This window comes from Caretta caretta, chromosome 11, assembly GCF_965140235.1.
Source record: "Caretta caretta isolate rCarCar2 chromosome 11, rCarCar1.hap1, whole genome shotgun sequence".
Taxonomy (NCBI): domain Eukaryota; kingdom Metazoa; phylum Chordata; order Testudines; family Cheloniidae; genus Caretta; species Caretta caretta.
The window spans coordinates 19,791,280-19,806,164 of record NC_134216.1 but is presented as its reverse complement, the minus strand read 5'-3'; the positions used below and the strand labels follow the sequence as shown (position 1 = coordinate 19,806,164).

Here is a 14,885-nt window from a genome sequence, read left to right as displayed (position 1 = left end):
AGTTCTTTATGGTGTTCTGCACTTCCTTGTGGAATCCTCACCACTATACCAGTGGCTAACCCTCTAAGTACCATGTCCACTGCAACCACGGTAGCTGTAGGGATGTTTTTGCCACTAGTCTGCCTTCTTCAATGAAGGATTGAAATTGGGCTCTGTCCTCAAGTTTGTGATACAGAACTGTAGGCTCATAGAGGAGAACACCTTTCTTCCCAAAAGGTCCAACCTCTTGGAGCCCCTGAAAGCTGGGGTGATCTTAGGATGTTGTGACTTGCTCCCTCCATGACTGCCTGCTTCACTAGCAAGTTGGGCACTGGATGGGTGAAAAGGAACTCAGCTCCTTTGGTTGGAACAAAATAGCATCTCTCAGCTCTTTTAGGCGTGGGAGAGCAGTAGGCTGAGATATGCCAGATCACTCTGGCTGGCTCCATGATGCCCTGTTTTACCAGGAGTGCCCCCTTGCTTGGACCTGTAGGTTACAGAATGTCATTGGACCTGTAGGTTACAGAATGTCATTGGACCTGTAGGTTACAGAATGTCAAGGAGACAGTGATAGGAATTCTGGACCTTCTCCAGTGGGATCTGAAGGTCATTTGCTATCCTCAAGAGGCAGTACCAAGAGCTGCTGCAGTTGTCTAGTGGAGATGGTGAGAACAGACTGATTGTTTCTTCTGGAGATGAGGATGAGATCCCTGTCAGTACCTGTGGATCTGGATCAATTTCCTCCTCATAATGATGGATCCAGTGGATGCAGAGTGGCAGAAGTGTGGTAGAACTCATTGATGGATCCAAGACATCTGCCATATGGTTCCACAGGTCCCAGTAGGGCAACTATGAGGGGTCAACCAGACGAGGGGGACCCCATGGCATCAAGTACTAGAGGTCCCTGGGAAATTCATATCTGGGAGGAGGGCATCCGGCTCTCCTTGAGTGCCTATCAGGACTCATCTCCCTTCGAGGGGATGAAGGACTGGCCTCAGCACCTACTCGTCCAGGTTGAAGAACTGCTCTCGTTCCACTGGTGGGGATGACGGTACCAGAGGGTGAACACTCCTGCCTGAGCACTGGAGTGGAGATGGTTCCAGTGTTACTGAAGTACTTTTGTCATCCAATGCAGAAATGTCCCTCAGGAGAACTGGGCCCAAGAGGATAGGGGACTGTGGATAAGAGAGAAGATATCCTGGGGGTATCTGGGGGTTTTTCGCCTTCCTCTGTAGCATGGGGCACGGGTCACTTGTTGGAGGATTCTCTGCACCTTGAAGTCTTTAAACCGTGATTTGAGGACTTCAATAGCTCAGACATAGGTGAGAGGTTTATTGCAGGAGTGGGTGGGTGAGGTACTGTGGCCTGCATTGTCCAGGAGGTCAGACTAGATGATCATAATGGTCCCTTCTGACCTTAATATCTATGAATCTATGAATATCCTCTGGCAAGACATAAGTATCCATACATCCTGGTGTTTGGGGTGTTCCAGCGATTAGGCTCAACAGTTCTGATGCATCGCAAAATGTTGTGGGTGACCAGTCCTTCAAAGGATGGATCAGTACCATCCAAGAGTCAGGTCCACTGCTCTTAGATGGAGCTGGTGGATGCCGATCTTTACGTTTAGGATTGAAGCCACCAACAAAATTGACTTATTCTTTTTCTTTTGCACTTTAATCTCCTCCCCTCCCTTAAGCAGTCCTGAGCCCTTAGGATCTGCATACAAAGGCTGACCCGACCTTGACAGGGTTGGGGAGGGATCTCTTCTCTTAGGAACAGACTTGGACAGGAATCTGTCCTTGTAACCAGGACAGTGCTCCTTACTCTCATGTGAAGCCCTGGATCATGAGTGCTTGGGCTTACCCAGCTCTAGGCTCCATTCCCAAGTTCATGCTCGGAGGGGTGTTGCTTGTTAGTTGGCATCAATGTACAGAGGGGGTTTCCCTGACTAGATCTGAGTGATAACTCATAGCCTTCTCCATAACCTGTTTCTTCACCTGAAGCTCATGACTTTTGCATGTTCACGGGGGGGATACAAGTGGCAAATGCTCCACTTTGCAGAGATATGCATCTCACCCAAACAGTAGAGGTAGCATTGGTGGTCGTCACTCACAGAGAAGGAACAAGAGAAGCAATTCTTGAACCCCAGGACCCCGGGCATAGTCCTAGACTTCAGGAAGGGACTCCCCCAGCAAGCGGAAAAACAAGCTATACTATAAAAACTCTATGCTAATATAAAAACGATTGTCAATATCTAGTTACAGGCTATAAAAAAGAAGCTGGAGAAATCTGTGGATGCTGAGGACTCCAACTCAGGCCATGCAGTGGTAAGAAGAAACTGAAGAGTTGTCAGCTTGCACTGCCTCTTATGCCCTTGGCCTGGAGCATGAGGAGAGCAATTGCACATGTGCAGGCCAATGGACACTGCCTGTTAAGAATCTCTGGACTCAGGGGTATGGTGCGCATGCATTCCCACATATAGAATACACATAGGGATGAGCACTAGAAGAAGAACCCGGTCTGCCAAAGACAAAGAAATGTGCATTTACCTGACTGACCTGCTTGGCTAGGTAGAGGACAATTAAAGTACATTTACATACAAGGTAAACAAAGCCATAAAGATAAACAAATGGGGGAGATGACCATTTAACAATCATGCCGGAGGACAGAATCTGCACCCCAGGAAGCCTTCCTGGCTCTTGAGGCTGAGAAGTGGTCTTTGAGTATCATAAGAGGAGCAAGAAGACCTTTTAGTTATCCATCACTGTGGTGACATAGGGTATAATGCTCTTTGAGCCTGTGAAAGTTGGATCCCCTATTATGGAGGGCTAGGGATGCTGCTAACCTGATGTAAGAAAGAAAATCGTTTAGGCAAAGATTGAAACGTACTAAAATTAAGTTTTAGTCACTAGAAAACATGTTTTGTTTTGTTTTTTGTTATTTGTAATGACATCTGTCTCATTCTTGCTTAGTATCACTTAAATCTCTTTTCTTTGTTAGTAAACTTATTCTTGTTTTATTACAAAACCACCTCAGTGCTGTGCATTAAAATTAAGTGTAAGTCGTCAGCTAACCTCAAAGGCTGATGTGTGCGCCATCTCTTTGGAAGCAGCAAGATTTATAATTTCTGAGAATGTCCAGTGAAAAGGACTGGACACGGCAGGGAGATGTCTCTGGGGAACTCAGGAACTGGGGTTCCACTCCTTGTTATTTGCAGGGCAAGGTTCAAACTGACAGAGTCTTGAAGAGTTTGTGGGCAAGGTAGATGGGCTGGTGTGTCAGTGAACTGACACACATCTTAGCAGCAGCAAAGCTTTCACTCTTTGCTAAGGCAAAATGGTAACACAGTTGGGCTCTGAGTTCTGGTGTCCTGAGCATGTCACAGTAAGTATCACTTTTGATCCATCTGCAGCCCATGTTGAACTAGTTTGGGTCAACTCCTGCACTGCTTTCACACATACATGAGCCCTTTATATATACAAATGGACAAATATTTGGTCAAAGATAAACAATATTCTATCTGAAATCTGACAAAAGTTCAAAGTCAACCCAGCAACATCGAAAAAGATAATTCAAATGTCTTGTCCATAAATCATAACATATAAAAGATTGATTGTACCTGTGAGTGATCTTCTTCTACTTTTTGTTGATTCACAATCTGAAGAGCATGCTGTAAATTTAGACCAAGGGGTGAATGTGCAATCATCTTTGCAGGGAATTAGACACTCCTGTACCAGGGAAGGCATAGGTTCTGACCACCTCATGCATTCAGTGACAGCTGCAGCATGGTTATTGTCTGAGAGGCACACAACAGCTACAAAGAAAAAAAACCTCTTTGTTAATGCTGTATACATTTGGTTTCTGCATTCTAACAAACCAGCTACCTATATATGCAAGATTTGCTGTTCTATACCAATAATATAAAGAAAGTTATATTTAGTTATTATTCATAGTGCATTCAAAAGTGTGCTAGGTGCTTCACAGACATGGTAAAAAAACATATCCTTTCTTTTAAAAGCTTATGATGTAAATCAGATTCTGTAAGTTCAATATTCTCAAAGAGTCAACTGTTTTACACTTTGTGGGCAACATTCCAGCCAATTATATGCATAGGACCATCCAAAAACTATTTACTGCTACAGCTGGACAACCCATAACAGAAATGTGAGATAATTCATGATGTCCATCTTGCTTCAGAAATTAGAATATAACCCTTTGGTTGTACATGACAGCATTTGAAAAGGCAAATGCTTGTTTGTACTCATAAAGAATGACTACTTATCTTACAGTCAATTTCACAGTTTCATAGAGTTTAAGGTCAGAAGGGACCATTAGATCACCTAGTGTAACCTCCTATACACAACAGGCTGTTAAATTTCTCCTTAATATCCCTATATCAAGCTCAAAGACTTTACTTGCACTTAAGCATTTCAGTCCTCAGGAGATTCAACCATATTCTACAGGCACAGAACAGGAGAGACCAAAGTGTCACCAACGTCCAGAGCCCTTACAGTGGCAGGGAATTGACAGGGTGCCCAAATGACCCTATCTAGTGAACCACACTCCATGCTCCAGGGGAAAGTGAAAACCCCCAAAGGTCCTCACTGATCTGGGAGTGGGTGGAATCATTCTCAACCCCAAATCAGTGTGACCCTGAGCATGAGAGCAAGATGCACCAGACTGGCACCTGAAGAGGATTTTCTGTACTACCTCAGAGCCCTGATCTACCCTGCCCAGTCTCCAATTGTGGTGAATCTCTGATGCTTCAGAGGAAGGCAGGGGAAAAAAAACAGAATACATCTAGCCAATTATGCATTAGGGGAAAAACGTTCCTTTCTGACTGACATTTTGGGGTTCACCCAGACCAGTCGGGGTTCTGTCACTGCCTTCCCTGTAAGCTGGGGGGCCCTTGTGCTGTGCAGCCATGGTTCAGATCCCTGATGCTAGTAGGCAGCACACAATCATAAACTCGCACTCTGCTTTCCACCAGCCCATTTACTCTTTGCAGGGTAATACCAACAGCCCTTCCAGTCCCGAGTCTCCCCAAATACTTCCTCCCTGAGTTCTTAATTATCAGCCTCTTGGACACCATTTTGGTTAGTCACCACCATTCCCCCACCCAAGATGTGAAACCAGCCCCCTACTCATCAGCTCATTTTGGCATACACACTCCACACAGTTTGAACACCACAGACCTGCTTGGAATGAAAATAAACAAAAAATGGATTTCATAGGAAAACCACAGATTCTAATATGAAATAATAAAGGGGAAGCAAACATACACAAGTTTTTCAGGAAAGAAACAAAGGTGCAATCTCAGCCTTTATCCTTTCATATTAGAAAAGGAATTTCTAATTAGAAAAGGAATAATAAGAGTTACCTACTGCCTTAAAAGAGTTTCCCACCATACCCCCTAGCTATAGGAGGGATCCAGCATTCATGGACAGCTTCCTGCCTCATGACTGTCCCCCAGTTCTGAATGCTCTTCAGTTCAAACCCTTTCCATTTTAAAAGGGTATGCAGTTTTGTTTTCCTTATCACTGTAGTTATTCAAAGTAGGGAAAATTCCTTCCTCTCTTTGTTTCCAAAGACTGGGGTTTTCTTTTCAGTTTCAAGCTTTTCCCCCTTTGCTTTGATAGTTCCTCATTGTTCCTTCCTGGGCTGGACAATGGCAAGGTGCTTGAAACAAGTCTTGTCTGGTTGAGGAGGTAGCCCCTCCCTACCTGGTTGCTTCACTGCCCTGTTGTGAAGCGAAGCTGAAGTCACATGACAATTACAGTTTTTTTTATATACATAGATATACCTTCATAACCATAAACACTGTGTGTATGTGAGTGAAAGAGAGATAATGACTATTAAATTCAGTGCATTACAAGTTTTCACAATAGCTCTTACAGTCAAATAACCCAGTGTGCAAACAATTGGTTTAAATGCTTATTCTGGGGGTCTAAACCTGTTCTCCCCTTAGGGAGATTGTCACACTGTCCCCTGCAGGCTGAAGTCCTGAAGCATGAGATTTATTACAATCAGGCTTAATTCAGAGCTCCAAGTGTTATGAGCATGTTGAGGGTGATGCAATCCTGTTCTCCCCATGTCCATGAAGAAAGGGGATAAAGAGGGAGAATCAGATTCCAAGGCCCGAAGGAACCAGTATGACCATCCAGCCTGACCTGCCATATACACAGGCCGGTGAATTTCTCCCAGAAGCTGGATTAAAGAGGATCTTTTAACAAGAGATTTAACCTTGTTTTAAAGATGCCAAGCAATGGTGAATCCACCACCTGCCCTGGGAAGCCGTTCCAATCTTTAATTACCCTCACAGCTAAGAAATTGCATCTTATGTCAGGGTTAACTCTAACTTCAACAGTTTGCAGCTCTTAAACCTGCTAAAAGACAAAGGGCTGTTGCCCTCAAATTGTCTGCTAATTCAGGAGACAGTCTGCTGTCCAACGGTATTATTTTTCAGCCCATTCTTTGGGGATCTTGTGTAGAGAGTCAGAGAGTTAAAGATTTCATTATAATGCCATTTCTTCCCCTACTGTTCCCCAGTGCACCGCTAATGCTGATTTACTGTTGTAGATTCAAATTTACACTACACTGCTATTTAAGAAATTTTACATTTTATTTTACTTCAATCTTAAAGCAGTTCTGAGCTTTCCTGGACATTTGACTACAGTGTGATGCTTAGAGCAATGGCAAAAGTGTGTCTTTGCACATTGCTGCTTCTGTATGAGTTCCCATTCTCCTGTTATGCCTTAACTGCGCTTCTCATAGATGAGGGTAAGAATGCAGCTAGGTCATCTTGGGGCAGGTTGTCTCTCTAGAATCCATACTCATAGGCCCTCATCCATCTGCCCCTGCTTCTGTGGATGTGGGGAATTCCACCTCTGTGGTACTAATCCACAATCCTCATGATGAAGTCTCCACCAGTTCAGGTGGAATGGAGAGTCTTAGGGATGTGGGAAATGGCTCACTTAAAACGTCACACACACATATGCCTCTTTACCCTGAAAAGCAATGAAGAATCAACAGCAAACTTAATTCAGACTGGGGCTGTACTTTGTACTTAGTTTTGCATGCAATTCTTCCATGCCTTAGATCCACTCTCCTTGGGTTGTGCTGCTAGGAGAAGAGGTATTTTGGAGGCACATTGTGACTGCATGGACAGATCTGAGAGATCTGCAAGACATGGGGGCTGAATCCTGTTCTGCAAGGAATGGCCAACCTCATTCTTCAGCCCCCATGGAACAATCAGGTGGCAGTTCTGTAAGGGGAATCTCACAGAAATTCCAGTCCCTCATGTGGGTTTCCCATGTTCGGGAATGATCTGAGCCCCTTGTTCTTAAAGTCTGACAATACTATAATGATAATGCTTAATGCAGAGCCTGGAAATGCCTCTTAGATGAGTCCTGACTGCCTGAATCTGAAGACACAATTCTATTTAAAGGCCTTTAGCTATGTGAGTACCAGTCAGCTCCAAATAGTTCTCTGCCATCTGGGGATATTGCTAGATTCACTTGGCATATAAAAGTTTCAGTCATTAGTGAATCATGTGTAGGTCACATCATCTAAGCCAGCACAAAGAGGGAGACGTCTTCATGTAATGATGTTGTTTGGGAATGGTGGCTAAGGGTAGCTAAAGGCTAAGTCTGAACTCTGCCAAATAAAAGATGAAAAGCTCTGTAGCAGCCAAACTCCATAACCTCATGGAGGCCCTGCTGCCAGAACTGTAGATATCAGAGACTGATGATCTGAGCCCTTGGCTATCAACTTAAGAGTCATGGAGGATATTTCACACAAAAAGAAAGGTAAAATGAATTGTTCCTTGTGGAAATATTGTGCTTTATAGTTCAAATCAGGCACACTGTTTTGAGTCTCCAATCATAAACAATGGGCCAAATTCATTCACAGTGTAACTTCACTGACAGCAATCTAGTCGGATTGAGTTGAATGTGGCTCAATATGCCTTGCCACTTCATTCTAAAGGTAGCAGTGTTAAGAGCTTATTTTATATAGACTGTGACCTTTTTCTGGAAATGATTTTTTTTTAAATAAGAAAACTTATAGCCATTTTAAAAAATGTTTTTTCTCAACTGCTCTGTCTAGAAGATGAATGTTAATATTATTCTGATTCTGAAATGCTAATAATTTCTAGACAGCTGACATGAATGGCTGATATATCAACATATGGAAATATCCAGTGACAGGAAGGACAGTTTTGTGGTTATGATGCAGCAGTCAGACTCGGAAGAACTGGATACAAATCCTGTGTGACCTTGGGAGAGTCACAATCTCTAAATGCCACCATGAGGACGATGACACAACCCTACTTCACGGTTGTTTTGGGAAGATACATTTATTAATGTCTGTGTGCTGCCTACACACTAAGTTACAGGGGCAGTGTAAGAGGCCAGGACAGAGATTCAGTCTATTGATGACAAATAAACACAACAAACCATAACAGCTTGCACTTATATAGTGTCTTTCATTATAGGATCTAAAAGCTTCAATAATAATTAATTCTCATAATACTCTCAAGATTACTAAACACACACTACATATAAGTTAACCAAGGCTGGGACAGGTTGTGACTTGATTAAAGCAATCAATCAGGGGCAGAATCAGGAGCAAAACCCAGAAGACCCTTGCCTAGATACTAGATAATCTCTCTTTAAGGACCAGAGACACCACAATTTGGCCCCAGGAGCCTAGTTAAGACAAGTGCTCTGACATCATGTAAAGCCACAAACGATGCCATAAAGCTGTAATGGATAACATTATTTAATTTAGGTTTTATGTCGTCTTAATTTTAAAGATTTGCTCTATTATTTTATGGAGATTACGAATTAATCCACACTTTAGTGGCTATGCATAATTATTTTTTTCTATCACCTTATATAGCTGAGTGCACCAGAGAAAAGTAAAGGTAATTAGCTGTTTTCTTATATCAACTAGTCATTGAAGATACATAGGAAAGCTATGCCAGAATGAAGTTACAGTAGTTTTTTTAAAAGATACAAATATTTTCTGGGAGTAGGAGGTGACTTGGCAATAAATTGAGGAAAATAATGTATTAAAATGTAATTAGATTTCTCAGGAAAATTCAGTATTTTAAAGAGCATATAAAATCGAGAGTTGCTGAAGTCTCTTTAGACTCAAGTGACAATAAATCAGCATATTAATAACTACCTCCAAATTGCTGATCCTTGCCTTTCACTTTCAATCTTTTTGATCCTTACCATCTCTCAGTACTAGCAGTCAAAAATGATACTGAGAGATTCCCATTCTCAATTGTCAAAGCAAAGGGGCAGAGGTTGCTTTCCTCTATGATAAGGCATGGTAATTGTCCTCTGCTGGGAAGGTTAAACAAGTAATAGACTTTGATGCCTAAGGTTTGTACAGCCTCATTATCTTCATCAAGGACACTAAAAATTACTTATATAAAGTTGCCATACTGTCCCATCTTAAGTATAATTGAGGCAAAGTAAATATATAAAACTTCTCTTTAGGTGTGTTATGACTGCTAGCGTCTCCAAGAGATGAAAAATATGCTATGCTACAGGAACTATACTCCAGCATTTACAATTGCATAATAGAAAGACATGCAGCAATATTTATTATTGTATGACAAAAAGTCACAATTAATGATATTAACACTGAGGTGATTTTCAAATAGAGACAGATTTTAAAATAGATATTCTATGTCCCAAAGCTCTTGTAGTTTAACTCCCTGATCCTACAAACATGTACACATACGCTTAATTTTAAGTACTTGATTAGTCCACTGAGCTACATGTGAGCATTCACACGCTTAACTTTAAGCATGTATCTAAGTGTGCGTGGGATCAGGGCCTATATTAGACATAGAACATGGAGCTCAGAAAAGTTGATGATAAAGGTAAAGTGTGGGCAAAGGAAAATAAGGTAGTAAAATAAATAATAATGCAAATCATATTATACAGCATGCCTATCCAATAAGTGATAATATTTTAAAGAGAAACAAATGGCACAGGAGAGGAGGAGTACATAGCACAAGAGAAAGCTGCATGAAAAATGTGGGGTTTTAATAGAGACTTGGAGAAGGAGACAGGGAGACTTTGAGCACAAGAAGAGTGATGTCATTCCATGCATAGGGAGCAGAACAGAAAAAACCTGGAGACAAGAAGTGAAAGGGAACAAACAAGGGGGCCCATCCATAGGAGATAGCTTAGAAATTGGCCATGGAGGAGTGAGAGACAAAATAAAAGGAATAGAGTGTCAAGTCTGATGTTATTTGCAGAGTGGAGAAAACAACAGGAAACAAAGTCAGCATGGCTGCATCCTGAATCCCATTATAAGGTAACTTATGGAAATATGCAACTCATTTTTGCACATTGCAAACATATTTCCTAGTTAAGTTATTGAAGTCCTCTAAGGTAAAAAAAACTTCCAAATGCAGATCAAACATGGTGAATAAAGCTAGATCAAGACATTTTAAACTGATACTCAAGGCAATGGGGAGCAAGTAAAAGATTAAAAGAAGAATGGGATGATATAGTCTAACAATTTAGGATGTGGACTCTGCTCCCTTTCTGTGATTTAGGCACCTTTCTGTTTACACATCATGGAAAGAGAACTGTTCAGGAGGGGTTCTATGGTGGAAAGACAAAGACTGTCTGGAAATTCGTAAGGGGCGGAAGGAAGTTGCAGAAGGGAAGGGAAGTGTCCATCCAAGTATAATTTTTGGATGGTATTATTTAGACCACCCAATAAATTATATGTGGATGAACACTTCCCTACCCTTCTGTAACTTCCTTCCCCCTTTACAGACTCCCAGACAGTTTTTATTTATCCAGTTTAAATAATGTTTAAATACCACCCGTAAAGGCCAAATCTTCAGCTAACTTAAAACCATTCCTGAAATTTGTACATATCAATGCTGATCATGCAGATACTAAGCTGGCATGCACAGACTCAGTAGCCTTACAGTTCTCTATCTGTGTCATAAATGTAAAGGGAAGGGTAAACTCCTTTAAAATCCCTCCTGGCCAGAGGAAAAATCCTCTCACCTGTAAAGGGTTAAGAAGCTAAAGGAACCTCGCTGGCACCTGACCAAAATGACCAATGAGGAGACAAAAAGAAAAGGAGTACTTGTGGTACCTTAGAGACTAACCAATTTATTTGAGCATGAGCTTTCGTGAGCTACAGCTCACTTCATCGGATGCATACTGTGGAAACTACAGAAAAACCTGGATTTGTGCTGGAAATGGCCCACCTTGATTATCATACACATTTTAAAGAGAGTGGTCACTTTGGATGGGCTATTACCAGCAGGAGAGTGAGTTTGTGTGGGGGCGCGGAGGGTGAGAAAACCTGGATTTGTGCTGGAAATGGCCCAACTTGATGATCACTTTAGATAAGCTATTACCAGCAGGAGAGTGGGGTGGGAGGAGGTATTGTTTCATGGTCTCTGTGTATATAATGTCTTCTGTAGTTTCCACAGTATGCATCCGATGAAGTGAGCTGTAGCTCACGAAAGCTCATGCTCAAATAAATTGGTTAGTCTCTAAGGTGCCACAAGTACTCCTTTTCTTTTTGCGAATACAGACTAACACGGCTCTTACTCTGAAACCTGTCATTAATGAGGAGACAAGATACTTTCAAAAGCTGGGAGGAGGGAGAGAAACAAAGGGTCTGTGTCTGTTGGTATGCTGCTTTGCCGGATATCAAACAGGAATGGAGTCTTAGAACTTTTAGTAAGTAATCTAGCTAGGTATGCGTTAGATTATGATTTCTTTAAAAGGCTGAGAAAAGAATTGTGCTGAATAGAATGACTATTTCTGTCTGTGTGTCTTTTTTGTAACTTAAGGTTTTGCCTAGAGGGATTCTCTATGTTTTGAATCTAATTACCATGTAAGGTACCTACCATCCTGATTTTACAGGGGTGAGTCCTTTACTCCTATTTACTTCTATTTCTATTAAAAGTCTTCTTGTAAGAAAACTGAATGCTTTTTCATTGTTCTCAGATCCAAGGGTTTGGGTCTGTGGTCACCTATGCAAATTGGTGAGGATTTTTACCAAACCTTTCCCAGGAAGTGGGGTGCAAGGGTTGGGAGGATTTTGGGGGGAAAGACGTGTCCAAACTACGTTTCCCAGTAAACCCAGTTAGAGTTTGGTGGTGGCAGTGGTTATTCCAAGGACAAAAGATAAAATTAATTTGTACCTTGGGGAAGTTTTAACCTAAGCTGGTAAAAGTAAGCTTAGGAGGTTTTCATGCAGGTCCCCACATCTGTACCCTAGAGTTCAGAATGGGGGAGGAACCTTGACAACCTGTGGGACAAGGTGAGTGAAGTAATGGGAGCATGCAAAAGGCACTCTCAGTATTTTGGGAATGCAAAATGAAAGGTCACTTCTGAAAAACTGGCCCCAGTAAACTCCATTTGTATCTAGAAATCAGATTTTGTCCAAGTGCTTTGATTTAAGCGGAGTCTACTGGAATTCACACAATCGTAGTAGATAACTCATTTTCATTCACTGCTTCATATTTTCAAAAGCCACTGTCAGTGCATGTCATACCACAAATACATGACTTTTTCTTTAATTTTATTTGAATTGTCATCAAAAACATGAGTTGATTTATTTGATCTTCCAAGGCCTTGTTTTCAGCACTTCAGTCAAAGGCAACAATATGATTTGTGCTACATGCTGACTTATATATATGCAACTTTCGAGCAGAACAGCATGAGCCGCTAAAATAAATTAAACAATAAACCAGTAATTGCTTGTTAGGGCACTTTAATTGACTCATAAGTACCATATGTGAAGCAGGAAGGCTGCAGGAACCCAATTATAGGTTAGCTTATGGAAATAAGCAAGTCATTTTGGCACGTTGCAAACATACTCCCTAGTTAACTTATTGGTGTCCTTTAAAGGAAAAGGATTTTCAAATCAAACACATCTTAGATGCCTTTGATAAACACAACTGATCAAATTTATCCCTAGTGCAACTCCAGTAAGGTTGATTAATACAAATATTTGTCTTCAATGGTGCTAAATTAGGATGTATTTGGCCCATGTGTGCTTTCCATTAGGTCAGAGATACATTTTTGCCATAATCCTCAGTTCTGTCATTAAGCTTCTAAATAAAATGTTCACATGAAGCAACTTCTGCTATATCAACACTCCATTATGAGTGGGACCAAAGGGCAGTTGTGGTCCATTTGTAGCCTCATGGATTGAGGAAATATAAACGAAATATAAATTTCACCCAACAGTAATTTATGATTCTGTACTACATAGCATTTATAAATGGATATGAACATGTGAACAAAGACTGCTAATATTAAGACACTGCCAAACAAAGTGCAACAAATTATCACTTTGATTCCCATATCCCCAGCTACATCACTGGCTAGTAGGCCCTGTTTGAACTGCTGTGCAGGAGTCAAGTAAATCCCTCATACGAATTATAGATCAACCTGATTTCTTTCAGACTCACTAAGATCTCATAATGCAGTCCTATATATTTGAATATCATCTCTCACCAAAGTATAAATTATACTAACACTCCCATCTCACGTATTTTTAAAATAAATACCACAGAAGAGACAGCCTGCTTTATATTTGAACTTCTACTTATAACTAAAGTTAGATGCTGTTTAGATGCTCCCAATCTACATTTTGAAGTAAAGCTCAAAGCAGTCCAGATGATTTTAAATTATTGTTGAATGAAGTGCTAGGGCTAAAAGAGAAATGAAGCATTTCCTTTTGAACTCTGGCTAGTCATTCTCATCACTGACACTGAACAGGACTGAATTGGAAACGGATGAGTTCAACATTCTGGAGCAAGTTCTATGCTGTCATAATTTAATGTACCTCTATCGACTTCAATATAAAACACAGTGACTGATACAGAAAAGGTAAACCAGGCACTCCCATATTTCTTCTCTCTTAACATTAGAACAAGATGATGGTCAATTAAACTAACAGGAAATGAAGTTAAAATTGATAAAAGAAAGTATTTTTTATAAAAGGTATTCACTGCTATATCAGTGGCCAAGAACACAGTAAGACTCCAAAAGGATCATACATTTATATGAATAATAAGAGTATCTACATTACAGTTACATTAGACAGAATATTAGCCCTTTGCTTCAGGGCATATACCAACCACTAACTGTGGTTAATAATAAAGTTAGAAATTTCCCTTATGCCCAGATTATTCCATGAAAGAGCACCTTGCCCCTTCCATCTGGTAATGGGCCAGTGTCAAGAGACAGGATACCAAACTACAGCAACTAATGGTTTGATTTAGTATGTGCCTGTGTTTTATTTACACATACAACTAAAATGTGTGCCATAATGTAAATTTGTGGCATCTGGAAACTATATTCTTTAAATAACAATTATCTCTAGTTAAATGTGAGTTTCAGAAATTCCTTCTATAAACTTTTATATGGTGGAATCAAGAGTTTTATGTATTTAACATACAGAGATGCTGAACGAATCTTTAGAGGAACATCACTGTTTTATATGGCTACTGCAAAAGCATATATTTTTCATATGTTAGGCTCAATCCGGGGCTCAAAAGCAGACTGCACACTGAAGCTCCATTGTGTCAGAGTTACACAAGTAGAGGCTCACAGGATTAGGTCCACTGGCCCCAATTCAGGAAAGCAGCAAATGGGAATAAAAAAGCAATATATAACCAATAGAAGAGAAGAGGAAATGGCAATCAGTATAGATTAGAAGTTATGAAGTGTAGAAAATTGATTAGGAAACCTAAAGACAATAGAGAAAAGTCTATGGCTGGCAGGGCTAAGAACAACAAGGAGATTGTAAAATGTTTTAGGAACAAAAGAAATCATGGCAATAAAATAGACCCTTACTAGATGGAGATTGTAAAACTATTAATGATGCAGGGGAAA

General features: G+C 40.7%; 1 protein-coding gene across 2 annotated transcripts in view; it reads right to left on the bottom strand.

Annotated features, from left to right (window-relative positions):
* The window catches only part of THSD7B (thrombospondin type 1 domain containing 7B), a 536,363-nt gene that overhangs the window by 151,925 nt on the left and 369,553 nt on the right, over positions 1-14,885 (bottom strand). For both annotated transcript variants that reach the window (XM_075117806.1, XM_048870341.2), the window contains one exon: positions 3,599-3,793. In XM_075117806.1, coding sequence (XP_074973907.1) covers positions 3,599-3,793 — 195 coding nt within the window. The remainder of the gene's footprint in view (positions 1-3,598; positions 3,794-14,885) is intronic.